Raw genomic sequence first — 27,199 nt, forward strand, 5'->3', positions numbered from 1 at the left:
GCCCCCACCGAAGCACCCCGGTGGGAGGCCGGCTGGCGGGCTTCGTCAGCGTGTGGGAGTCCATCTCCACCGACCGTTGGGTGCTGGACGCCCTGGCCCGGGGCCACGCGCTCGAGTTTCAAAGAAGGTGCCCGCGCGTCCCCCCCGTGGCCAGGAAAGAACTTCACGTCCCTCAACTTCTCCTGGAGGTAAAGGCGATGCTCAGAAAGGGCGCCATCGAACTCGTCCCAAAGAGGCTTCGGGGCTCCGGAGTCTACTCGCGGTACTTCCTCGTGAAGAAGAAGACGGGGGGATGGCGCCCCATCCTAGACCTGCGACGTCTGAACAAGTTCATCAGGGCGCAGAAGTTCCGGATGGTCACCCTCCAGCACGTCCTGGGTCAGCTGGAGGAAGGAGACTTCCTATCGTCGTTGGATTTGGAGGATGCCTACTTCCACATTCCCATCCTAAAGGGGCACCGAAAATTCCTCAGGTTCGTGGTCCAAGGGCGTCATTACCAGTTCAAAGCCCTTCCCTTCGGACTACGGTCGGCACCCAGGGTATTCACCAAGTGCCTCGCACCGGTGGCGGCGCAGCTGCGCCGCGAGGGGATTCACGTCTACCCCTACCTGGACGACTGGCTCATCCGCGCCAAGACGAGGGGGCTCGCCGTGGCCCACACGGCAAGGACCGTCCAACTCCTCACGGACCTGGGATTCTCCGTGAACTACGCCAAATCCCACCTGGTGCCCGCGCAAGTCGCACTGTTTCTGGGAGCGAGGCTCGACACAGTGTCCCTTCTGGCCTCCCCGTCGGAGGAGAGGACCAGGACCATCTTGGGCAAGGTGCAACGGATGTTGGTGGCCGACGCGGCCAAAGTGAGGTCCATCAAGTCCCTCCTCGGGATGATGTCTTCCTGCATCTACCTCATTCCCATGTGCAAGCTCCGGATGCGCCCGTTGCAAGAATTCCTGGATGCGCGCTGGATCCAGACGACGGGCAGCTTCGAGGAAAGGATCAAGCTCGACGAGAGTTTCCGACGAGCGATACGGTGGTGGGGCACCCGCGCGCATCTGACGGCGGGCATGGACTTCCAGACCCCAGCCCACCAGGAGACTGTGACCACGGATGCCTCCCTGGAAGGGTGGGGAGCGCACACCGAAAATCTGCACGCAAGGGGACTCTGGCTCCCGACGGAGAAGTCCCTGCATATCAACGTCCTGGAGCTCCGTGCAGTGTTTTGGGCCCTCAGGTCCTTCCTTCCGTCCCTCAAGGGCAAGGTGGTGAGGATCTTCACCGACAACACCACCACCATGTTTTACATCAGGAAACAGGGCGGAACCAGGTCCCCAGCGCTGTCCAAGGAGGCGCAGGACCTGTGGCATTGGGCCGTCGCCCAAGGGATTTTTCTGGTGCCGTTTCATCTGGCAGGGATAAAAAACACCATCGCCGACTCACTCAGCAGGGAGCTGCGCTCGTGCCACGAGTGGGAACTACGGCAGGATCTGGTGGATCGCCTCTTCCGACGGTGGGGCACACCCCAGATCGACCTGTTCGCGACGGCGACGAACACCAAGTGCCGGAGGTTCGCCAGCAGGTTTCCCCAGACGAGGAGCATGGGCGATGCTTTCTCGTTCCCCTGGGAGGGCCTGTTCCTCTACGCGTTCCCTCCCTTGCCTCTGCTAATCCGGCTCGTCAACCAGCTCAAGAGGTCACGGTGCAGGATGATCCTCGTCGCACCTGCGTGGCCGAGGCAGATATGGTTCCCGGACTTGCTGGACTTGTCAGCGTCCCCGCCGATCAAGCTGCTGGCGGACGCGGATCTACTCTCCAGGGAAGGAGGCGCCATCCTCCACCACGACCCGAAGTCGCTGAACTTGCAGGCCTGGCTCCTGCAGCGCTAGAGTTTGGAGGATACGACATACCGGCCGATTGCAGAGAGGTTCTTGCAAAGGCCAGGGCGTCCTCGACTCTTAAATGCTACGGACACAAATGGAAGAGGTTCTCTGTCTGGTGCCACGCACAGAAGATTAACCCTCTACGGATTACGGCTCCCCAAGTACTGCCGTACCTGCTGACGCTGGCCAAAGCTGGTCTGGCACACGCGTCCATCAAGATTCATCTTGCTGCGATCTCCCGATACACCAGAACCACGGGGCGGACGTCCTTGTGGTCTCATCGTCTGGTGAAAGAGTTCATGAAGGGACTGTTCAGATCGTTCCCGCCGGTGAAGGCTCCGGCCCCGGCGTGGGAGCTCAACGTGGTGCTGACCAAGCTCATGGGACCTCCGTTCGAGCCTCTGCACTCGGCCCCGTTGAAGTTTCTATCGTGGAAAACAGCTTTTCTTGTGGCCATCACCTCCGCACGACGAGTGGGAGAGATCCAGGCCCTTTCCTGCAAGGCCCCGTACTTGACTTTCCACGACACGAGGGTAGTGCTCAGGACGCACCCCTCCTTCATGCCCAAGGTACCGTCAGACTTCCATCTCAACGAACCCTTGGTGTTACCTGTGTTCTTCCCGTCGCCTTCGTCGCCGGCTGAGAGGACTTTGCACTCGCTGGATGTAGCTAGAGCGCTGAAGTTCTACGTGGACCGCACGAAGGGTTTTCGGAAGACGTCACAACTCTTTGTGAACTTTGGACCTGTCAATCAGGGGAAGGCTCTCTCGAAGGCTTCCATCTCCAGATGGCTCTCCGGCTGTATCATGTGCTGTCACCGGTTGGCAAACCGACCGCTGCCTGGCCGTCCGAGAGCCCATTCCACCAGAGCGATCGCAGCTACCACGGCGTTCCTATCTGGTGTGCCCCTGCTGGACATATGCAGGGCTGCTACGTGGAGGTCGACGCACACCTTCATGAAATTCTACTGCGTCGACCGGGATTCCAGGGAGGAGTCCAGGGTCGGCCAAGCAGTGCTGCGCAACCTGTTCGCCTGAGGTGAGCCTGGTGAGGAGGTAAGATGCTTAATGTTGAGTTGATGTGATGCTTAATGTTGAGCCTTTGCCACCTCCCGTGGTTGTGCATGTGTGTACTGCTATGTATTCTTTATTCATGAGCATGTGAATCCATGCCAGACCCCATGCTGGAGAAGGAACAAGTTACTTACCTGTAACTGTTGTTCTCCAGCATGGGTCTGGCATGGATTCACATGCGAACCCTCCCGCCTACCCCTCTGCGGCTCTTCACTTGGTCATACTGCCACTTCACGTGCTTCCAAATCTGAAGATGGCTGCCAGAGGCGGTGCTTAGGTAGAGGGCAGTCATTGGCTGTGGTCAGTATGACGCAGAGACCAGTGATTGGTTATTACTACGAAAGACAGATCAGAAACGAAACTGATACTGGTTTTTTCTTTACCGAGGATTCCCAGCCTGACGACGGGGAATATTCATGAGCATGTGAATCCATGCCAGACCCATGCTGGAGAACAACAGTTACAGGTAAGTAACTTGTTCCACCTCTTTCAAGAAGAACGGAGCGCTTGCCGTTCCCAGTAGCCTTGATTCTGATGTCTGTTCGTCTGATAACCACTGGGCCACAAACTGTAGCTGACTAGCTATGAAGTATGTTTCAAAATTGGGCAGCCTTATGCCTCCTTGCTCATAAGAATTCTGGAGCTTCCATAGTGCCATTCCATTTCTGGAGTTGTGCCATAGAAAGCTCCTGCATATGCTATGTAATCTCTTAAAAAAATCGTTCGGAATTGCATACGGGACATTCGCGAAGTAATGCAGAAGTCTAGGCAGCACAACCATCTTCAGCAATACTGCGCGCTCCATCATGGACAACGGTAATTTCGTCCTGAAGGACATGCTATTATCAATCTTAGCCACTGCTTTAACCATGTTCTGCGTGTGTCCTACCTTGGGGTCGTGGTATATATGTACACCTAAGTACCTCAATGTAACTAACGCCCACTTAATCGGCAGTACTGGTAATCTGTGAGCGGGCCTCTCTTGTACTCTCCTAGAGGGTACAAACTCGTATTCTGGGGGTTCACTGTTATACCTGACACAAGGGCATATTGTGCCTTCACATCCAGGACCTACTGTAAATTCTCCTCCGGGTATTGGAGGTACAGCAGCATGTTGTCGGCATACAACAAAACCAAATTCTGCCCGCCTGTTGTGTTTATACCTACCTCTCCGAAATCCGCTCTCGAATAGACCGCTAGTGATTCTAGCACCAATATAAAGAGAATCGGGGACCATGGGCACGCCTGTGTCGTACCTTTAATGAGTTGCCATTGCTCCGAAATTATGGAGCCCGTCTTAACTCTCGCTATTGGTGAGTTGTACAACAATTTTACCCATCTTATGTATGTGGGTCCCATACCAAAACCCCCCAGGACAGCCAACAACCAGGGCCATCTCACTGAGTCGAAGGCTTTAACCACATCCAATGAAACCACTGCCACATCTTGGGTCCCATTATTTGTGTCATCTATTATGTTATGTAATCTCCTCAAATTGGTAGTAATGTTTCTATGTGGGACATAACCTGTCTGATCTGGGCGGATAAATGTACCTATCACGGGCCTCAACCGCATTGCCATCAATGCCGTGAGGATCTTTCCATCTTGATTTAGCAAGGAAAGAGGTCTGTATGACCCACATTCAGTGTCTGGTATATTAGGTTTGAGGAGGGGGATGATTATTGACTCCCTCAATGATCCAGGTAACTTGCCGTGTTCTAAAGCCTCATTTAGCATAGCCAGCAATGGAGGAAGAATATCCGCCCTATACTCTTTGTAGAATTCGCTAGGGAGTCCATTCGCCCCGGGTACTTTACCAGTGGGCAGTTCACTGATCACAGTATCTAATTCCTCAATCGTAATTGGCAGCTCCAGCTTATCTCTCTATTCCCCACTTAATTTGGAAGGATTTATTTTCATTAGCATTTATTGTATATCTATTTTTTCCTTCCCCTTGTCTTCCCCGTAGAGGTTCTGATAGTGCTCAAAAAACATGTATTCACTCCCTCTTGGGTGTCCCGTAGTTTCCCATCGTACCCTTGCACTGCACGAATTGGTTGCCTTGCATGCTAACATTTATACAACCAGGCCAGTAACCTGCCTGGTTTATCCCCTTCTGCGTGTTGACGCTCTATTTTTTGTAACTTAATTTTCCCAGTCTGTCCCACAGCTCTCTGCATTCTAGCTGAAGGCAGGACACCTCCATCGCTTCCTCTGGTGTCCCGCTATTAGTCTGCATTATTGCTTCCAGTTTATTCTCTGCTCTCTGCAAATCCCACAGTGTCACCTCTTGTAGCCCCTTAGATTTAGCCAACGCCGCACCCCGCATCACTACCTTGAAGGCTTCCCATAGTGTGCTTGCCGAGTCCACGCTACCTGTGTTATGCTTAAAATATTCTTGTACCTCCGTTCTCATATGTTCACGAAACCCAGTATCTTTCAAGGCTTCTACTCTGCGTCTCTAGGTTGGAATTCTGGCTCGGGTTGGGAGTACTTGCCATGTGACAACCAGGGGGTGCATGATCAGACAGGACTCTTGCCTTATATTCTACTTGTGTTACCTCATGTATTGATTCTTCTCCTATAATCACATCTAATATTGTATATTAGATGTCTCAGGAGGATAGCTTAGGGGCAACGTGCTCGCCTTGGAAGCAAGACGACACGAAGCAACACAGGTTCGATCCCCTGTCCGCGCTTAGAAACCTTTGGGTATTAAGCGCGTCGTAAATGACCTATCATATCATATCATAAGTTCTGTGGGGCAGAATAGTGTGAATACACTCGATCTTGCGGGACCATCACTCTCCATGCGTCCACCATTTGTAGTGTGAGCAGTAACGTAGCTAGCGCTTTTGCTGCTGGGGTTGGACAATCAAGCTTACCATTCGACCTATCTCTAATCGGGTCCAATGTACAATTAAGTCCCCCCCATATCAATGCACAGTCTCTGTGTGGGCTAATCTTGAGGTATAATGTTTTAAAATAAGAGATGGGGCCTCATTACATGGTAGGCGGTAAACCATGGCGCTATTAGCGCCATGGTTCATGCTGGTAAAATACCGGCACCGCCTTGGTGAAAAGGGGAATTACCGCCCTATTCCAAGATTGGCGGGGCGGTTATTCCCCCTTCCACCATTGCCCTTCCCCATTCCCATTTCTGCCCCATAGGGCTCTATGGGAATGGGGAAGGCGGTAATTACGGTACCGCAAATTGTGGTACCGTAATTAGCTCCACTGGTCCCTTTGCGGGTTGGTTTTTAATGCCTGCAAAAAGCAGGAATTAAATTCCCCAACCCGCAAAGGGACCTCGTAGTAAGGCGGTAAGGATTTACCGGTACCAGTAAAATAACGGTACCGGTAAACCCTTACCGCCTACCGTGTAATGAGGCCCATGGTGTTTTGATTTGGGGCGTATGTGTTTACAATGCATATTTCCTTTATTTTCTACCAGGCCTCTATAGCTGTCCTGCCGTCGTTGTCCACTACCGCTTGGAGAACCTTGAAGGGCACTTGCGGTGCAACCCAGGTCAGGACCCCCCTGGCATACGTCTAGTAAGCTAAACCCACCGTTTTCCCACTCCATTTCCTTGTTAGGATCTCCTGCTTCTCTTTAGTGAGGTGAGTCTCCTGTAGAAGTGCTATGTCCACATTTTGACATTTGAGGTATGTCATGATCCTATCCTCTTTGTGTAACTATTCATTCCTCTGACATTCCAGGTCACAATTCTGAGATCACCCATAGTCTCCTACCATTGTGCAATCTTCCTCTCCTCCCATACCCCTTCTCAGTTTCATATGTTTACTTCCTGGCTTGTGTTTGTAGGCTCGGCCCCCTTTAACTCCCCCAACTTCCTCTTCCCCCTTCACTTATCCCCACAACTCCCGTCCCTCCCTTCTCCCCAACTATCCCCAACTGTTGCCCAGCTCCATCCCTGGATCTCAGGCTCCCCCGCTTCTAGCCCTTTCTCGGTAATGCCGATAGTCAGAGCTCAGGAGGGGCATACCGCACTACCAGTATCCCAACTAAACTACCTACTGGGGGTGATAGTGTGTCTCCTGTTGCTGCTAGCCCCAAGCAGCGCCTGTGTCTCCTGTATTAGGCTATCAGCATATTGCACAGTTTGCGTATACTTAATCCCTTCTGCAAACCTTTCCTACTAATCTCGATATAGTCTGCATTATAATCTAGTCCCAAAGTTAACTTCTTTGTTGTGCTCATTACTCCATATCATCTGCTTATACAACATTACGGACAGAGATACACAGGTTCACTTATCCTTTCCGCCTTCCATATGGTCATCCACTCCCGCGAGGCATTTCCTTGCAACCACATCCTCTGGAGTTTAAAAAAAAGTGCCTTGTTCCTGTGAAACACTTTCACTTTTGCTGGGTAGATCAGCATATATTTGTAGCCCGCTTCTCTTAGCCTCCTTTTGACCGACATATAGTTTAGCCGCTGTCTCTGTACCAAAAAGGTGTAATCCGGGTACGTTGTGATGGTAGCAGACGGTCTACTTATCGTTCCCCCTTTGCAAAAAATGCTCCAAGATCTTCTCTCTGTCTTTGTAGTTTAATATCTTGGCAATGATCGGCCGTGGGGGGGGCTCCCGGTGGTGGCCTCCTGACCTGGGCCATATGCACTCTCGCCACTGCGAACCCCTGGGTGAGTGCCCCACCTTTTATTTCCTGTAGCTGCATATTCTCGACATAGTTAGTCGGGTCCGATACTTCTTCTCCCTCCGGGAGCCCCACAATTCATACGTTGTGCCTGCGCGCGTGTCCTTCTGCTTCTTCCGCCCTGCTCTCCAGGTTGCGCACTTGTTGTTGCAATGTATAAACTTCTTTGGCATTAGCAGTGCTGGTGGCTGTATTAGCCTTCACCTCTTTTTCCAGTCCACCTGTGTGCTCAGACAGCACCCTAACATCTTTCCACAGTAAATTAACATCATAGCGATAGCAGTGTCTATCTTGCTCTCCCACAATGCCTTCAATTCTGCGATAGCTTCCAGGATCTGTTGGTCATTCCGTGTCGAGGTTACTTCTCCCTGCGTGCCTTGTCCCTTGGTTTTAACAACTTCCGTTGCTTGTGTCGATTTAGCAAACTCCTCAATTGTTGGCTCCTTCCCTTTGACTTTAGACAGCTTAGAGGCCATTTCACTTACAGGAGGGGTCTCTCCACTACGGATGTTGTGCTGCAACAGGTTTATACTGTTGTTTGTAGGCTAATTGTTCTATCCCTGGGGCTTATTCCCAGCACCCCTCTCTCTGTTGTTCGTGGCCAGTGCTGTGGTAGTACAGTTCAATTTCTACAGTTCCTGTAGTAGCTTGACCTTGACCAGTTGTCTTAACCTGCAGTATCTCGCTTAGGCCTTTATGTCCTTCAGTCCCGTTCTCATGCGGCAATCCCTGTTATTTTTCGACCTGTAGCTCTAAAATGTGGGGTTCACTTTTGCTTCTGCTGGTGCCGGTCTCGCATCTGCTTCCCCTGTGTTTGATTATCTGTTGGGGCCAGCGATCTCACCTAGAGGATGTGTAGTTCCGGCCTTACCACGCCGATTGTTGCACATCAGTCTCTTGCCTACTGTTGATTTTGTTGTAAGGGCTTTTTGTAAACACCTCTCCCCCTGCAACAATTCTGTAGTGTTTCCTTCCAGTCCAGCGCCACAGTTATGGATCTAGTTTATAGCATTGGCGTTCCCCTCTCACTTCGTTTCTGGTGTCAGGCCAGGTGTTCAAACCATTTCTTTACTACCTCAGGGAGTCCTACCACCTAGCTGTGTTCAGTCCAGCACTCTTGCAGCTGTAGTGTCCGGGTTGAAAAACCGCCAGCATCAGCACTTAACCTTTGTTTGGATCTTACCACCATTTGCCCAAGCAGGACTATTGTCGGAGCTGTCTAACCAGCGCTGGCTTCGTTCTTTGGGACGTCCCCGTGTTGTTTCTTCACATGAGTATATCCTCTACATTACGTGCTGCGAGTGCTCTGTTCATCTGAGCCGTCATCCACTGGGTTAATGTTTGTAACCTGTGCATCACTTTGTGTCAACTTTCCCTCCGATGTTCTTGCTGTTTGGAGTCCCCTGTGCACTAGCCTTGTCTGTTTAAACTCTTCCGCATGTTATTGCTGTTCACTATTGAACATTGTTGCTCCTCTGCGGATGCAATGTAACTCTTCGAGATCTCCGATCACTTTATGCCTGTCATTTCTTTTTCATTAGGGGTGCGGGCAGCTCAACTCGACTTCAGTTACTGTGTCCGCCTTGAAAGACTGTTATTCTCGCTCCCATTGCGCTGACTACACAATTGGGTCCGGCTACACCGATGCCTCCACGGGAAGCAGTGTGGCACTCCGATTAACACTGTTGGCGGTTCCTGCCTACAACAGCGCCATCCATTAGCTAGTCCAGTATATTCGACAGTGTAGCCTGTCCGTTCTGTGGCATCGGTGAGTGTTATGCATTCTTGTGTTTCCGCCTATTCCATCTTTTCTCACGACGAGCAGGGTTTTCCTTCAGGGGCTCTCATAACTGTGTATCCCCAGTCAGCATCATCGCACTCTGGAGGGAGAGATTCGCTTCCATGCCCCGCACGCCTCGTTGTTGGGGTCTGCTTCACTGTCTTCCTCCGTCTATCAGCGATTCATATAGGCATCGGGTCTGTGGAGTCTTATGTAGCCACTGTTGCCTTGACTTGCCATGTATAGCCAGCACTTGTAAAAGTCCGACCCAGTCGTGTTGCAGTCGCGTTGCAGTCCGGCTCCTTTGTTCCTCTAGCTCACAATATAATCCTTTGTTGCGAGGCAGGCACCATTTTGGTTATTGCAGCTTGGGAATCTATCACATTAATTTTCGTCGTAGCTGCAGTATCCCACCTCGGGTTGTCTTGAAAGTATGCTTTACTCGCTCCACGCAAATTCCCACCACAGAAGCATCATTTATATCATGAGTGTGCTCATTGTAGTATTAGTGCATGACAGGATATTGTAGACTCTTGAAGACATGTCCTATTCCATGGCTGCCTAGCCACACCCCTTAACGGAAGGAGTCTTATCACTCAGAATCGCACAAACCCTTCCTTTTACCGCATGCTACCATGTCATAGTTAATTAATTGTGTGGTATTTCCTGATTAAATATTGCCAAACTTGTTATGAGGACCCAAATATGTTCTTATAACCCAACTATTGATGACACAAGTTGGCAATTCAAGTTGACATGTAACAAAGAAGTGTGGAGAAAATACTGATCAATAGAGAGGAGTTATCGTGATAAGGATACATTAATAATGGAAACACTCAATAAAGGACAGCATTCAAAGAGGAAATACTGGTGAGTGGATGGGTGCAACTGGGACCAGGCTCAGTGACCAATGGAAGAGTCAGTGATGCCAAGCACAGCATAAGAAGAGGTGAGGGGGGTGAAGTGAAACGAACACAGAAGAGAGATGGATGAATGAAAAGGTGTAAACGGGTGAAGGCTAAGTGAGTAATGGAAAAGGCTCAATGAAGCACAGTATAAGTAGAAGTGAATGGATGAAGTGAAAGAAGCACAGAGCACAGGCTGATGAATGGGTGGTGGTGGATAAAGGGAACTTGGCACAGTGGATATTGGAAAAAGCCCAAAGAAGCAGAGCATAAGAGGAGGTGAACGAGTGAAGAGAATGGAGCATGGGGGAGAGACAGATTAATGGAGAAATGTAAAAGGGACAGGCTCAACAAATAACTGAAAAGGCTAAATGGCATACAGTGTAGGAAGAGGTCAACAGATAAAGTCAAAGAAATATGCTTTTGGTATGTACATATTCTTGCTGATATATAGCATGTTTGTTTGTTTGTTTATTTGTAGGGCGCGTCAAACCCGAAGGTATCTGTGCGCAACAGTGAGGGTTACAAGAATACTTTAGGCATGAGTTAAGTGGTTATAACAGTCAATACACAGGATTACAAAAACAATCACAACAAGGTATGAATTACAAAGGTTGTAGCACAGTGGTTATGGGAGTTGTCATAGAGTTATGCAAATAATGGTCATAGCAATTATATACAAGTGAGGGCAATTATATACAAGAACGTTGTAAGTGAACAAAGACTTATGCAGCGTTACAGGGGAAGTCCGGCAATTGAGGTGGGGCAGTGATCTTTGGCTCTGAGACAATTAAGGGTGGTGTACCTGAATGTTAGGAATGTTCATGGAGTCGCAAGAGGTTCCTTAAATCAACAAACTTTGAGGCATGGTTTGCAATTAAGCAAGCCACGAACCGGAGTGAGTAGAAATGTGACAGACATTGAATACAGGAGTCTTGCAGCTTTCCATAAAAATATATCAATTGCAAAATGTAGTTACCATGCTCCACCAATATGGAAGTCCATTAGGCAATAGCCCATCTTCATAGTCACTGCTTCCCTGGAAAACAACACAAAAGTCAGCTAGAACAATATCGTGAATGCTTAATAAAACTGCATAACATCTAGAGACCTGCAATTTAATCCACATAAAGTGTGGACATTAAGAATGAATTACAATTTATTAGTTGCAATATATAGGGTGACGGGCACAATTCCAATTGATGTTAATTATTACATAAATCTATTTCAAAAGATGATCCTATAAACAAAGTGAATAATGGTCATCACACGAATCAATAACCACAACCAACACGTGTTTCAAAGTAAGGGAGGTGATAGCAGAGTGGGCACACATACACATGTATGCCCCACTTAGGCCTACTTGGCACAGACAAACTACAAATCAGCACAGTTGTTTTTTTCACAGTTGGCATGCAACACCTATTCTGTACCTGTGTACATGTGAAGTGCCTTACATGTGGGACAGACAACTTTATGGATGAAATGTAGGCCCGTAGGCAAGTTACACCTCAAACATGTTACTACCGCTGCATAAAGTGATATCATATCAAAATGTACACTTATCAGAGGATAAGCTTGGTTATAATTGAGACCAAAATACAGAAACAAGGTTTTTTCTAAACCTACCTTATCCTTCAACCATCAACTTTTGCTATTGTAACCTCCTGCCATCAACTTGTTGGTATTGTAAGCCATATCGATTTTTATTATTTTATTAATCAGGAAGACTCGCTTGGACACAGAGCATAGGATCTCATTCAGTCCCCTACCAGAGACTTCAAAACTCCAGTGCCAGCTACAACAACTAAAACGATTATACCTTTTTTTAAGTAGGTGTTAACTAAGTGATATAACTGGACAGAGGAGATGACAATAGGACAACTCTACTTGAATTAAATAGCGTACTGCGTTTAGAGCAGGGTTCTCCATCCTGTGGCTCTCAATGTTTTGGAATACAACTCCGATTTATCCCCGGCCTCATTACTAGTTTGCAATGTTGTAAATATTTGTGTATAATGAAATTACCACCAGATTTAACACACTGGAATGTTCTGGGTTGCCCTTAAAGTGGAGAAGTTACCACCCGCCAAGTACTGGTGGCAAATCCTCCACTTATAGGAGGAATTGCCATTAGCACCAGTGGTAATTCCCCCTAAATCCACTATGAAGACCTATGGCCTTCGTGAATGGGGTCTAACACTGCCATTGCCACACTTATAATCTGATGGTATTTTTGACAGACTGAGTGGGAGTAATGGAAGTAAGTTTACCACCGTACTCAGAATGAGCCACACTGTACTGTGAAATATGTAGTCCAGACCTTTGATTCAACACAAAGTTACAGTTCTTTTTGTATTGGAGGGAGAGGAGAATGTGAGACAGCAGAGAAAGCTTTCCTTGTAGCCCACTGCAGACATTAGGTATGAGAGCCGTATGTATGTGGGAGTCACATGATTATTTGTTCTCCAGCATCCTTTCTTAGCTTGGATCATGTCTGGCAAGTATTTTGAAACCGGAACCACACAACCATCCATTTTCCCGTTTAAGAATACCTGAGTTGTACTTGCTATTATTAATGTTATTGTTATCTTTATAGATGTTTTGCTGTTTCTTTTGACTTTTCAACAAGTTCCAACAAGTTAAAACAAATATTTGGATGGTCATTGACTTATCTTTCTACTGTTTCCACTCATGCTTGACATATCCCAAATCTGCAGGAGCATCTCTTGAGGTGATGATGTTTGAGCTTAGTCAAGTTATGGAACAGAGAAGCCGCAGAGAGCATTGTGCCCAATGCTTGTTTGTTTAGCTGAGTCTGAGTGTTGTGAAAGATCTGGTCTAGTGCATTAAACGCCTCAGACAGCAACTTCCTCACAATTCACATCAATAAGAAAGTGCAATGTGCCTACCGGTAAATCAGGGAAAGTAATCTGTTTTTTTCTGGATGCCAGATGTTTTGGTTTACATCGCCCAAGATCCATCACTGTTGATTTTAGTTTCTGGGATTAATAGGAGTTTTAGGGCAACACATCAGTCGAGCAATGGTTTCTACCCCTGTTATGCATGGTCCGTCACAACAACACAGATTTCTCACTAGCATAGATACACAGCATGAGCAACATGAGCCTAAACGTCTCTGATCGCAACTGTAATAATCCCCTCTACATTGATTACATAACAGAGACAGCAACTGTTTTAGTTAAATTCAAATATGTTGGTTTTTAACTGAACACATGGGGCCAGGGAAACATAGAGAGATTATAGTCGAAAGGCAGTAGTTGCATTCAGTCAGTGAAAACAAATGAAAAAGTCAGAGAAGCAAGACTGATGTTGCATAAGGAATACAAAAACAACATGTAACTTGAACATGTAGCATTCCCATTCAGTTAAATATAGCTAAGTCTTTGGGGGAGAGTACATGCAATAAAAATGACATCTACACCACGTGTCAATTACGTGCTCATTATGATCCCTTTGCAAAAAAGAAGGTTTTTTTGAAGAAAATTGAGAATCTGATACAGTCCTTTATATGGGAGAATAAACAGCCGTGCCTTAAACTTTGGAAATTACAACTATCCCAAGATTGTGGTGGTCTAGGGGTCCCAGACTTTGAAAACTATAACTTGGCGTTTGGAGCTAGACATTTGGTTCCTTTCATAGAAAATGCAACTGATGTCTGGACTTTGGCGGAGTCAGGTCGATCATCCCCACTATCTCCGAGAGCAAGTCTGTCTACGGTGGATGGGTTTGGATGTAAATCCTTCCCACCAAAGTAATTTCGAAGGTCATGCTGGAAAGATCTTTTGAAGAAGAGTAAAAAGGTGGTTTGTGACAATAGTTTTATTTCAATCTGGTTGAATCCGAGAACAAAGTTGAATGGAAAGCCGCTTTTTTGGTCAAACTGGCTGCTGGGTGGAGTGCAGTGACTGGATGATCTTATTGAAGATGGAAAATGGCTCAGTTTTAAACGGCTTGCACAAGTTAAAGACCTCAAGGATTGCACTTTGGGAGAGTATAGGAAGCTGAGGAGAGTCCTACAGAATGAATCTGCAGATGGAGGTAAAGGCTAGCAGTCCTGGCTATCTGAATATAAATCTGAAGGTGGTATGGCATCTAAAGTGTATAAAAATCTGGGCCAGCACCGTCGGCCAAATAAAGATTTACTATCAAAATGGTCGGAGATACTTGGATCAGAGATGTCTGAGGGCAGATGGAGAAATATATGCAAAAATGTGGTTCTGACATCTTTAAATCTAGGAGAGCAAAGCCGGCAGATTAAATTTCGAAATAGTGTTTTTTGGACGCCCCAAAGACTTCATGCAAGGGGCATGGCTGACTCAAATGCATGTTGGAGTTGTAAACATGCTGTGGGATCTTTTGAGCATATGATTTGGGACTGTTACGAACTAAGGTCATTCTGGAAGAAGGTCACCATGAAGATGAATGAGATCCTGATGATACAAGAAGATTTCGACTATGCTAATGTTATCTTGGGTGAGGACGACATGTTGGAAGAGCTTACTTACCCACAGAGGTGTTGGTTTTTCAGGGCTGCAAACTCTGCAAAGAAAGTCATTTTGAGGAAATGGAAAAGTGTTGAGAGGCCAACATTTTCAGAATGGATGGATGATTTGAAACATGTGTCCAGATTTGAGAAGATTATTCTTCGCAGGGATAAGAAGATGAACTTGTTTGATCAAATGTGGGGTACATTTTTAGAATTGTGACATTGATCTCTGGGTTGTTTCCAGTTGACTCCCGAAGATGACTTTGTAGATTTCACTTTTGGAAAGGGTGGTGGGAGCTGAGTGATCGTATGTGATGATTTGATTGTGTTGTTTAATGTTTCTGTTTTTCTTTCAATATGTTTAAAATGTTAATAAATATTTTAAATAAAATATAGCCATGACTGAGAAAGAGTAAACAAGAACAGGTGAAGATAAAGAGTTAAACAGGTAGGTAGAGGGAAGCAGTTGCTCTTCATACTGTAATGTAAAGTGATTCTATACAATCCAACATCTCCACTTTTGGTGGCCTCTTGATGAATGGTTCTAGAAGAGAGGGGGCAGTGGCGGGAGAAGGGAGTGGGATGAGCGGAAATGCAGGGCTGAATTCTAGCATGTCAACCAGCGCAGGCCTGAAGTACTTGATTGCTTTCTGCAGGTAGGTTTTCTATGTGGCTTATACTGATGACACTCTGGTGCATGTGTACCCACAGCAGAGAAACCATGTTTGATTCCTAATCAGAGCAGGTATACCAGGTGAGCTGCTCTCCTTGAACATGAGGCTACATGTGTGGTAAAAGGTCAAGCCTAGTGGCATAGTTCTTCTCTTCTCGAGAAAAACGTTTTCTGCTGACATATAGGAATGGGTGTTCTACCCCCTCATACTCTTGAAAAAGAACAGCTCCAAGACCCACTTTAAATGCATCCATCTCAGGATAAACTCCCTGATAAAATTAGACTGAGTGCCTGTCGACAACAAAGTTAGTAGTCCCTCACAGTCATAGGCGAGTAGTCTTAGAACTGGACCACTCCCATCTTACATTCAGATGGCTAGGAGTTACAAAAACTCATGGGCAGGTCATTCCATGGTTCTACTTGCCAGGAATTCATGCAGGCGTAAAGAATTATGCAACTACATGTGCCCTATCTCAAAAGACTCTGACTGCCCCCCTCTGATATCCCTAGCTCCACTTCAACCTCTCCCCATTTTTTGAGGTACCCTTCTCTAGGATCGGAATGGAAATACTGGGTCCATTAGAACCCACTAAATCGGAGAATAAATATATCCTTGTTATACTGGACTATGCTATGTGGTACCCAGAAGGTTTTCTCCTTAGAAACAACACCCCCAACACATCTTAAAACATCTGATCCCCTTTCTGTCTAGAGTTGAGTTTCCCTAAGAAATTCTAACGGACCAAGGTAGTACATTCATATCCAAACTAATGGCAGAAGTCAAGTAAATACTGCAAATAAAAACATTGCGCTCCTCCGTCTACCATCCCCAAACGGATGGATTGGTGGAACACTTCAACCAGACTTTAAAGAACATGCTTGAGAAACTGTTTGAAGCTGATGGGGGAAATTGGGATACAATGATGCCCTCAGTGCTTTTTGTGTTATTAAAATCCCCACAGGCCTGCTTAGGGTTTTCTCCCTTTCAGCTTCTCTATGGATGGCAGCGGAGGGATGTACTGGACATGCTTTGGGAAGGCTCAGAGGAAAGAGAGGAAGAAGCTCCCCCCTTTTCTCAAACCACCCAACGCTTAAAAGAGCATAAGGCTATTGTGAAAGAAATAGTCACCAAACACATTGCAAAAGACCAAGAAAACCAGAAGGCTAAGTACAATCAAAAGGATGTCCACTGTTTTTTTCAGTAAGACAAAGGTTGCTTTTTCTCTTTCCTACTTTGACCAAAATATGCTTTCTAAAAGGATTGGGCCATATGAGAGGCTAACGAAAAAGGGGGCCTTATAACTATATGGTGGCCCAACTGAAATGAAATGAAATGAACCAAAGATTGGACCAAAGATTGAATACCAAGGTTTATCATATAAACCTTTTAAAAGAGAGGAAAGTAGACTAGAACCCGTAGAAAACACTACCCTCACTGTTTGACTTTCAAGAAAGCCTCAGCTAAGACCAGATCATTATGTCTGGAGTGAGTTCTGGATCTTCAGACAGGGGTCTTGATTTCTCAGGTATAACTAGGTCCTCCCCCCTAAAACATTTAATACTCTTTTCGGTAAGGTCTTGTTACCGAACTTCTGTGGTTAGGGGAAAGACATCATTCTCTAAGATCCTTTGAGCAATTGTTTCTCCTACTTTAACACATTAGGTTTGTTTCCCATGGTTATGTATTAAAATCTGGTTGCCACCTCGATAGTAGGGATGTATTACACCGGCCATGACATCCAGGCCATGTTTCCTGATTTATAAACCAGTCATATATAAGTTCTTTTTGGAGGGGACCAAACTATACCGATAGGGACCAATTGGCATTCTCCTATTGCAAGGGTAACCTCACTACTATGAAGATCAAAACCAATAGAATCTGTGGTAGCAACGTTTGGGTTTGAGACCCTAGGAGTATGTTATTTCCTTGCAGGGATTCCTTGTGGCTTGGTTTAGTGTCCCACAGTTACTCTTTCTCAGTAACATATATATATATGTATATATATATATATATATATATATATATATATATATATATTTCCCAGTTACAGAGGCACAAAACCTTTGTTTTTTGTAGAGCTGCACTCCCATCACAGAGATTTGGTTTCGCCAGAACGCGGCAAAAAATTGCAGAAAAAACGGGGGAAAGGCACTCAAAACAAAAACTGCTGAACAAAGCTTTTAAAGGTAGAAAAAGCTTTCTTTTTACAATGCAGTTAAAAATATATATATATATATATATATATGCATATATATATATATATATATATATATATATATATATATATATATATATATATATATATATATATATATATATATAACGGGGCTTTCCTTATCTTCTTCTTGTCTATAGCAACAAGGGAGATCACTCCCAAAATGTCCTTGTCTCTTTTCACAATTTCCCAAGCACTATGATGAGGGAGACCACTCCTGTAACAGTCTTGGTTCTTGATATCTCTAATGTGATTACTTTGACGAGGGACATTACTCCCAAAGTACTCTTCACTCTTGGTATTGTTTGCACCACTACTGTGACAAGTGTCATTACTCCCGATGCACTCTTCACTCTTTGTATGTCTTGTGCCACTAGTGTGACAAGAGAGATTACTCCTGATGTACTCTTCACTCTTTCCCAAATCCCAACCGGATCTCCTGTAGCACCCGTTACCTTCTTTCTGGTTGGGCACATCAACAGTTTTCCCAGGAAGTTGGCTTCACCCATTCTTGTTGAGCACTTGCTGTGTCTCTCTCCTCTCCCTGCTTCACTGCTCCAGCTCTGCAGGTTCTTGGGCCTACCGGTATCAACGTAGTTGAAGGACCACCTGGCCCACCTCTCTGAGGTCAGGCCATCGTGGCCTCTCTCCAGCTGCTACTCAGATCGGGTCTCCGTCTGGCTGGGGAGTACTTCTGTGACCCTTCCGTGGCTTCCTCTCGAGGAACAGAACTCTGTTTTTCTTGGTCATAAGTTTGAATCTCCTAGGGCTGACAGGCTTTACGCCAGCTGCGCCAGCTTCATTTCTCATTGACTCTTTTCTTGATTTCTATTGCCTGCAGCTGAAGCGGAGTGCCAAGGTCTTTCTGAAACCAAAAAAGTGACTGGTGAAAGATTCTGAATTAATCTGAACCACTGGCATTGCTCTGGGCAACCTTCCACACCACCTCAGTGAGATGCAGCTTGGTTCACTTTTAATTCAAAACCTTCCGCCCATCACATTTTTGCTTTCAGTTTGTCTCCCTATGAGAGTGGGTATGCACAGAAGTGGGATCCCTTGCTCGCTGTGCCATAGGGAACCAAGCTGCACCTCGCTGAGGAGGCCCAACAAGGCCAAAAAATGTCTGGGGTTGCTTGGGTTTCCGTGCAGAGGGGACCTGGCCAAGCAGTTTGGGCAGGACTGCTCCCATTGGTGGAAGTACCTGACGGATTTGCATATGGCTGGACCACTTTTACCATGGCACAGACAGGCTAAAAAACAGTGGCGTGGAAGGTAGCCCAGAGCAATGGCAGTGGTTCAGATTAATTCCAAATTTTCCACACATCGCGTTCTTGGTTTCAGTTTGTCTCCCAATCTGCGAGAGGGTATGCCCAGATGTGGGTCACTTGCTCGCTGCCATAGAGTACCAAGCTGCACCTCACTGAGGGGGGACAACAAGACCGAAACATGTCTGTCGCTGCTTGCGTTTCCATATCAAGGGGACCTGGCCTAGCAGTTTGGGCAGGGCTGCTCCAATTGGTGGCAGTAACTGACTGATTTGCATATGGCTGGACCCCTTTTGCAATGGCATAGACAGGCTAAAAACCTCTGGTGTGGAAGGTTGCCCAGAGCAATGCCACTGGTTCAGATTAATTGAAAACCTCCCACCAATCACTTTTTTGGTTCAGGATCCTGCAAATCATCACATCTCCAAAAGACGATCTCCCTTGACAAAACTCTGAGTTTAAATTCACTCTTCTTCTTCCCCAATCTATTTTAGATTATGTAGTGATGAGTTTCTTGGGTAATTGGACTGAATGACAGCTGAGTACCATTCCCTTCTCTAACCTGTTCTGGAAACTCCTTAGAGGCTATTAACCCCAAGACTAGCTGCCAAATCTTGTAACTCAGAGCAGGGTGGGACTGGGACAAGCAATGGGCCTGGACACCTCAAAAAAAGTGGCCCTCACCTAAAAGACAAGTGGCCCTCAATCCCTCATCCGTGAATCATGTCAATTCACAACTTTACAGAAAATGCTACTTATGGAGGGTTAATGGTGTTTGTTGCATGTAATGTTTTGTGTAAACACTTGAGAAAACGAGTGATAACATTCCTTTTCCATGGCCCCGGCATTTGATGATGATTTGTTATTTAAATAGCATGTTTGCCAAAGCACTGTACATAGCACATATTTACATACAATCATTCCCAACTGAAGTAGTTGGTACTCATTTATCAACCTCTGGTTAATGAAAGGCTGAGTTGGCCTTGCCAGGATTTCTACCTGCTACCTGCAGATCATGCACAGATCGCAACAGCGCCAGCGAGAACTCAACCTGCTGGTCTACATTACTGGAGTAAGCTAGGAGGAGCTAACAGTTCCTTCCTTCTTCCCTCCCATCACCCATCACTCCATTATCCCTCCTACTCTTCTTCTTGATTTTCTACTTTTTTTCTTTTGTTCCTTCCTTTTTTCTTGCTTCCCCTTCCTTTCATGGGCATCTTTCCTCTCCTCCTTTCGTTCTCTCTCACATTATTTTCTTCTTGTCTCCTTACCATCTTTCCTCTTAACTTTCTCCCCATCCGTCTACCCTCCTTGTGTTTGTCTCTTCTACCATTCCTCCTTATTTATTTCCTTCCTCACTCTATGTAATTCCTACCCAATTGTTATATTGGAAAATAGCAGCTAAAGATAAATTAGTGTGCATGGGTAAACACTTGAGTCGAGTGCAATGATGGGCTCTGCAGCATTCTTGAATCACAGCTGATACCAAAGGGCAGCTGCATCACCAAGCCCTTAGTCCAGACAGCATGAGAGTGTGATAAATCCATGTTCAGACAGAAGCATTTAATCTAAGCATGCCTGAACCCCACATCTGGGTCTGTCTAGGTATAAATCTGTCACAGGATTAGGGGCCAAGATTTATAATGCTTGTTACGTGTTGCCTAGTCCTGCGGGTAAGGTGCCAGGAAAGGGTGATGTCTGCAAGCATGCAGTTTCAGCTACTACTTAACAATGACACAATTCACCACAACCATGGTGCCACCACACACCTCATGCCACTCAGTCAATCCCCAATCTAAAGCAATGCCACATTACGGTTACCACCTCTCCAAATCTACCCAATTCTGAAATGTGAGAACCATCCCTTGTTAAATCAGGGTAATGCACCTAAACTACTGAGGTGCGATTGCTTGCTATAAAATTAGGAAAACCTGTCCACAGCGCACCACGTGATGCTCATACCAGTATGACACAGCGTGCTGCAGAACAGGCACTAGCGATAACCTGGCTTTAGATCGCTGTATTTAGACTTTAGTGATGTGAGAAGCTCTCACTTTCCACAACTTCCTGTTTCCTGTTCAAAACCCTGAGCAAACATGCCCTTCTGTTCATAGTGATAATTTTGAAAAAAAGGTTTCGACAAACAAAAGTTTCGAAAACAAAGTTTCGAAAAACAAAGCCGTGACAGCCTATATTTAACATGCAAAGTTCATTTCTTTCGCAACCAATCCGTCGACAATAGTCATGGACTGGTTTCAATTGAAATGCACTTTTACATGTTAAAAGTAGCATTTCAATTTTTTTTTGTGTGTAACTTTGCAACGTTAGATGGAGCTGTCCAGTGCTGAAATTACAGCACTGGACAGCTCCATGTAACGTTTCAAAGTTACAAAAAAAAATTAAAATGCCAATATACACAAAAACCTTGAAACATTACATGGAGCTGTCCAGTACTGTAATTTCAGATGGGCCAGCCCTCCAGTGATGTCTAGCATACACTGAGCCAGGTGTTGTAACCAATGACCCATGCAGACTTCGACACAGCCCCACTCCGCAACAGCTCCGGATACAGTGCCAGGAACAGCATCGAGTTTAAGTCATCTCATGCTCCCACCACCATATGCCATGGATGGGAGGGATGCTGCTGCCTGCAACAGGTGTTTCAGAAAACCTGATCTTCATTCAAAAGACACTCATTTATTCTGATTGGAAATGTGATTTGAGTTGCATGTGTTGTTAGTCATGCTGACACAATGATTGCATGGCTGTGACACACACTGACTGAGTGGCAGTGCTCTGGCCCTTTTTCGACTATCTTGACTGTTCTTGTTCAGAGTGACTGCCTCTTCTCCGACTCCCGACCCCCGCTGGCCCATTCAATTTTATGTTTTTATTACTTACTGTGTGTAACCCATGTGCACAAATTCTGTCTCCAGAGACTCTCCATTGAAGTTTAAGGCTGGGGCAGGCAGCTCGATTATGCCCCTTGTGGTTGTGGGGTGTGCTTTGCTTGAGTCCTGCTCCCTCCTCTGTTTTCAACACTTCCTTTCGAATATCTGCGCATTCTGCTGGGTGTGGCAACACACCAATGCGCATGAAGGCCCACGTGTCTTGAGCATGATTGGCGGCCAATGCCAGCCGGCTACATATCAACAGGCCCCCTGACTCTGCCCTGAGAGGTTGAGGCTCAAGAGTCATCCCCAGGTCAGACCCGCCCTGCCCCCCACCAAAGTCAGGCAAAGGAAACTTGATGTAGAGCCCACCCCCCATGACAGTTGTTGGTGTTCCCGAAGAGAACGTGAAGTTGCTTGCCTAGCACCAAGCTAGTGGATGGCTGGTGCACTGGCAGCCCCACAACTCATGCTATTGGTGCATCATCAAAGAAAAGTTAAAAGTGTTAACTTTTCTTTGATGATGTTCTCCGACTGACACTGTGCATTTTAATCATAAAAACATCAGTTTGCCACCATGTGGCAAGCTGACGGCAGACTGTGTGAGGCAACGTAACAAGTACAACTTCAGTTACAAAAATCCAGCCCAGCTCCATGGATATTAATGTGGCTCATAAAACCGGTCCCAGAGTGGCTTATAAAATCGGCCCCAGGGCCATCCAAAGTCCATTTTGATTCAGCCAGTGGCAGAGTGGCAGATAGGCAGGTCCACCCCTGACTCAGAGTCTCCCCTACCTACCAAGGGAACTGACCAAGCTGCGGCCTCTCTGGGCAAATTAGATGTAATGAATGCCCCCTAAGTTGCTTCTGTTGAAAACAATTCCGGTTGGCAGAGGAAATGCAATTCACATGCATCAAAAAGGTCCCACTGCTTCCCACCAAAATGTTCAGTTGGGGCCAAAGAAGTTATTACATATGATATCCCTGAAATATGGGATGGACTAATTCCCGTTTCTTTAGTTTGGTCCTTGTTTAGCAACCCAGCTTCTGTCTCGGAATATAACTCTGGGAGTTCAGGTTCTGTGTCTCGTGCTGAGTTGAAAGGCCTGCTGGATTATGCATCCCAACCACCCGCTGACTTAGTTCCTCTAATTCTGCATTAAGAACCACAGCTTCGAGTGGATTGTGTTCTCCAACGTATTCCTCATCTTAGATGTATTCCCTCCAGCTTTAGCTGCTTCTGAAAAAATAAAATTCGGCAGAGAGCGCTGTGCGTCGATGTCGTCTAGTTAATGGTCCCTCGAAGGCCTCCATCGAGGGTGACGTGATCGGGTGTATAAGTAGCACGCGCAGCGCCCGTTGGCCTCAGTTCCGTTTTTCCGTGGTACATGTTGCTTCGGAGATTCGGCACGCCTCGAGTTCTGTGACGCAGTGAGAATATTACTACAATATCGATATGTCCTTGTCATCGACACCAACTACGACCCCGAGATCGGGTTTCAAAAAGTGCAAATTGCGCTGTTCGAAAATGTCTATCACAGACCCGCACCGAGAATGCTTGTGGTGTCTCGTAGAAGACCACGACATGGAGGCCTGTACGAAGTGTCAGGCGATGACGGGGAAGGCCTTGCGAGAGAGGAGGGAAAAACTACAGGTAGGCAATAAATCTGACTGCAAAGCCTCTAGCTCCGAGTCGAGGTCCCGTGAGGGGAAGTCTCCTCGACGCGAAAGGCATCGGTCCAGGCCCCGAAGCGATTCCCATTGCACGTCTTCTTCGACAAAAAAATCGAAAAATAGACGCCACAGGTCCCCCTCCACCTCGTCCTCAGACGAATCCCCAAAAAGGATGAAATGCCCCACAAAACATTTGTCCTCCGAAGACTGGAAGCATTCAGAGTCAAAATGATGGAGGTGTTCGAAAAAGCGAAGCCTCAGTCCAAGCCTTCTTCGGAAGCCGGCCGGGAGCGTCATTGCTCCGACACTCACGCACCCTCGAGCCCAGGTGAACGAAAAAGGAAGGATAGAGAACCTTCCAGGATGCCGAGCGAGAAAGACCGCTCGAGTCGAGTCGACCGCTCGAGGTCACCGACGCCGTCCGAGACCCTACGCACCTCAAAGGGCAAATCTTCGAAGAGCGCCTCGACGCCCTCGAAGCCGGCTCCGTCGGCGACAACTATTACGTCAACGCCATCGACGCCTTTGTCGACGTCGACCCCGAAACCCTCGGCGCCAAAGGCTCCAGTTCAGCCAAGTCAGCCAGGGAAGGGAAAAGAAAAGGCTACAAAGCCTGTAATACCTTCAAGACCCATTAGCACACCTCCCCCACGGCCCCCAGAAAAGGTTTTCAAACCTTTTCCTAGGAAGGAATTTTTCAGGTCCCTAACCTCAAAATTTGAGGAACAGTAGAGATCTGATGAGGAGAATGTGCCTTTTGGGCTGGAATATGGCACCCCAAATGTCCCGGAATGCCTGATTTCAGAAGAAAGCGGGATGAGGGACCTGGTGGAATCCCTACACAATGCAAATGGCATTTACACATCTCCTGAAACTGACTTTGGCAGGCCTGAACCTGGAGAGCATGCCAGCCCATCATACCGTCAACTAATGACAAAGGTGGTAGAATATCTAGGATGGAGTAGACCACCAACCCAATTCATCCAGGATGATTTGACAGATATATTGGACCATAGTCCCACCAAAGACCCAATACTACCCTTTCACGAAGCCTTGCAAAATAGGGTAGCCAAAAATTGGGAGACTCCGGATTCTATTCCTCCAGTGAATAAATCCCTCACCTCAAAATACGGCCTGCCAGTAGCAACCCCGGCTATCTGTCCACACATCCCACTCCCGAGAATCTGGTGATATAGGCAGCCACAGCTTCTAACAAAATGGCGTACCCTTCTATCCCTCCGGACAGGGACAATAAGCGTGTGGATGGCTGGGCGCGAAAGGTATTTTCAGCTGGGAGTATGGTGTTAAAATCAGCCAACACCACATGTGCCTTGGCAACGTTTTCGTACACTCTGTGGGAGTGCATTGCAATGGCGGCAGAGCACATACCAGAAGGGGACGAAAGGGAAGGATTCCTAGCCATCGTTAGAGATGGGAAGGAGGCCATGCAGGAATCCTTTGAATCTGGATTGGACACTGTAGATAGTGTGAGCAGGTCCATGGGCACTAGCACGGTAATGCACAGATTTGCGTTGTTCCGGAAGTCGGGTTTCACACCAGATGTACAGAACCGCCTTCTGAACATGCCCTTTGACGGGTCTCACCTTTTTGGCAGCAAGGCTGACGAGAGCCTTGAGAGGTTGCAGACCTCAAAAGCAGCTGCCAAGTCTTTGGGGGCTGCTATTAGGCAACCTCAGCCTTTTCGTGCGCCAGGTCAATCTTGGAGGGGAAGATCCTATCGTTACTACTCCTCATATGGAAAGGCGAGAGGAATGGCCAGTCAAAGGGGCCAGAGAAAGGCCACTCGCGGTGGACGAGCAAAACGTGGAAAGCCAGCTCCAGCTACAGCCTTTTTGCCATCAGCGGCTGCAGCAACCGCCACAAAACTACTTTGAGGACTTGCATCACAAGACACCTGTAGGAGACAGGCTGTCACAGCATCTGCAAGAATGGCGAGCCATTACTTCAGATGCTTGGGCTCTAGAAATAATAGCACACGGTTACTGACTTCCTTTCCAAATCAACCTCAAAGCAATTCACCAGGGAGACACCCTTTGAAGTTTCAGACCCACTCCTACAGCAGGAAGTTATAACCCTGCTAGAGAAAGGTGCTATAGAGCCAGTACCTGCAGTGGAGAGGAACAAGGGATGGTACTCCCCGTATTTTTTTATCCTCAAAAAGGACGGAGGACTGAGACCCATCTTGGACTTAAGAAACTTGAACAAGTTCCTCAGGAAGGACAAGTTCAAGATGGTTACCCTTTGTCAGATCCTTCAGGCCCTTCAACTTCAGGATTGGTTGGTGTCATTGGTCCTCCAGGATGCTTATTTTCATGTGCTGATTCATCTCAAGCACAGAAAATACCTGAGGTTCATAGTTGGCGACTCACACTATCAGTTTCGAGTCCTGCCATTCTGATTGACCTCCGCCACGGGGGTCTTCACCAAACTGATGATAGTAGTGGCAGCGCATTTCAGGAGAGGGGGGATTCACGTCTACCCCTACCTGGACGATTGGTTGATCAGAGCATGTTCTTCCGAACAGGCACTGGATCACCTGAAAGTCACCTGCCACTTCCTCCACAGACTGGGCTTCTCCCTCAATTTCAAGAAGTCACAAATGACACCTTCTCAACAGCTCCAGTACATAGGAGTTGTATTAAACACATCCGTGGGAAAGAGCTCGCCTCCCAGGTCGAGGGCTCAAGACATTCTTTAGATGGTTTCCAAATTCCAAAATGCCCAAAATCTCCAGGCCTATGACTTCTTAAGGGTTGCTCGGCCTCATGGCATCCTGCATCTTCCTGGTGCCAGAGGCACGCCTGAGGATGAGATCCCTTCAGTGGGCTCTAAAGACTCAATGGTCCCAGTTCTCAGGTCAAATGACGGATCATCTCCAGATTCCGAACAAAGTTCGACAAGATCTTCTATGGTGGACTTGTACACAGAATATCCTGAAAGGAGAACCTTTTTGACAACCATGGCCGGAGATCACAGTAGTGATGGATGCCTCACTCTTGGGGTGGGGAGCTCATACCAACGATCTGAAAATCAGCGTTCGTTGTCTCTATCGGAGTCCAAACTACACATCAACCTTTTAGAACTGAGAGTAATCAGACTAGCGCTGAAAGCTTTCCTGCCATCTGTCAGGGGAAAAAATGTCCTGATAATGACGGACAACATGGTGGCCATGCATTATCTAAATAAAAGAGGAGATTTACGGGCACTACCTCTGTGCAGAGAGGCAATGCAGCTCTGGTATTGGGCGATTCAGGAAGGAATATCTTTAACAGCAGTTCATCTAGCCGGGGAGGAGAATATGACGGCAGATGCTCTGAGCAGACAGGGCACGGTGTCCCACGAATGGGAAATGGCTCAGGAAGTCATTCAAGAGATCTTCGCCCTTTGGGGAACCCCTCAAGTAGACCCATTTGCGTCTGGAATCAACCGAAAGTGCGAAAGGTATTGCTCAAGGGAATTTCCCCCGAGAGGAGCACTGGGGTGATGCGTTCGTGGTGGAGTGGAATCTCCCACTATAGTACGCATTCCCTCAGATTCCCGTCATTCCTCAGGTCATCAGGAGACTAAGACGGTTCGGGAACCGCATGATCCTAATTGCCCCAGATTAGGCCAGGAGAACGTGGTACCCGGACCT

At 47.0% G+C, this 27,199-nt stretch overlaps 1 protein-coding gene across 1 annotated transcript in view; it reads right to left on the reverse strand.

Annotated features, from left to right (window-relative positions):
* The window catches only part of LOC138527211 (retinitis pigmentosa 1-like 1 protein), an 823,506-nt gene that overhangs the window by 721,012 nt on the left and 75,295 nt on the right, over window positions 1-27,199 (reverse strand). The window contains exon 3 of the mRNA XM_069638329.1: window positions 11,295-11,354. Within this exon, the coding sequence (XP_069494430.1) occupies window positions 11,295-11,354 (60 nt within the window). The remainder of the gene's footprint in view (window positions 1-11,294; window positions 11,355-27,199) is intronic.

This window comes from Ambystoma mexicanum, chromosome 14, assembly GCF_040938575.1.
Source record: "Ambystoma mexicanum isolate Mex_15411 chromosome 14, UKY_AmexF1_1, whole genome shotgun sequence".
NCBI classification, from domain to species: domain Eukaryota; kingdom Metazoa; phylum Chordata; class Amphibia; order Caudata; family Ambystomatidae; genus Ambystoma; species Ambystoma mexicanum.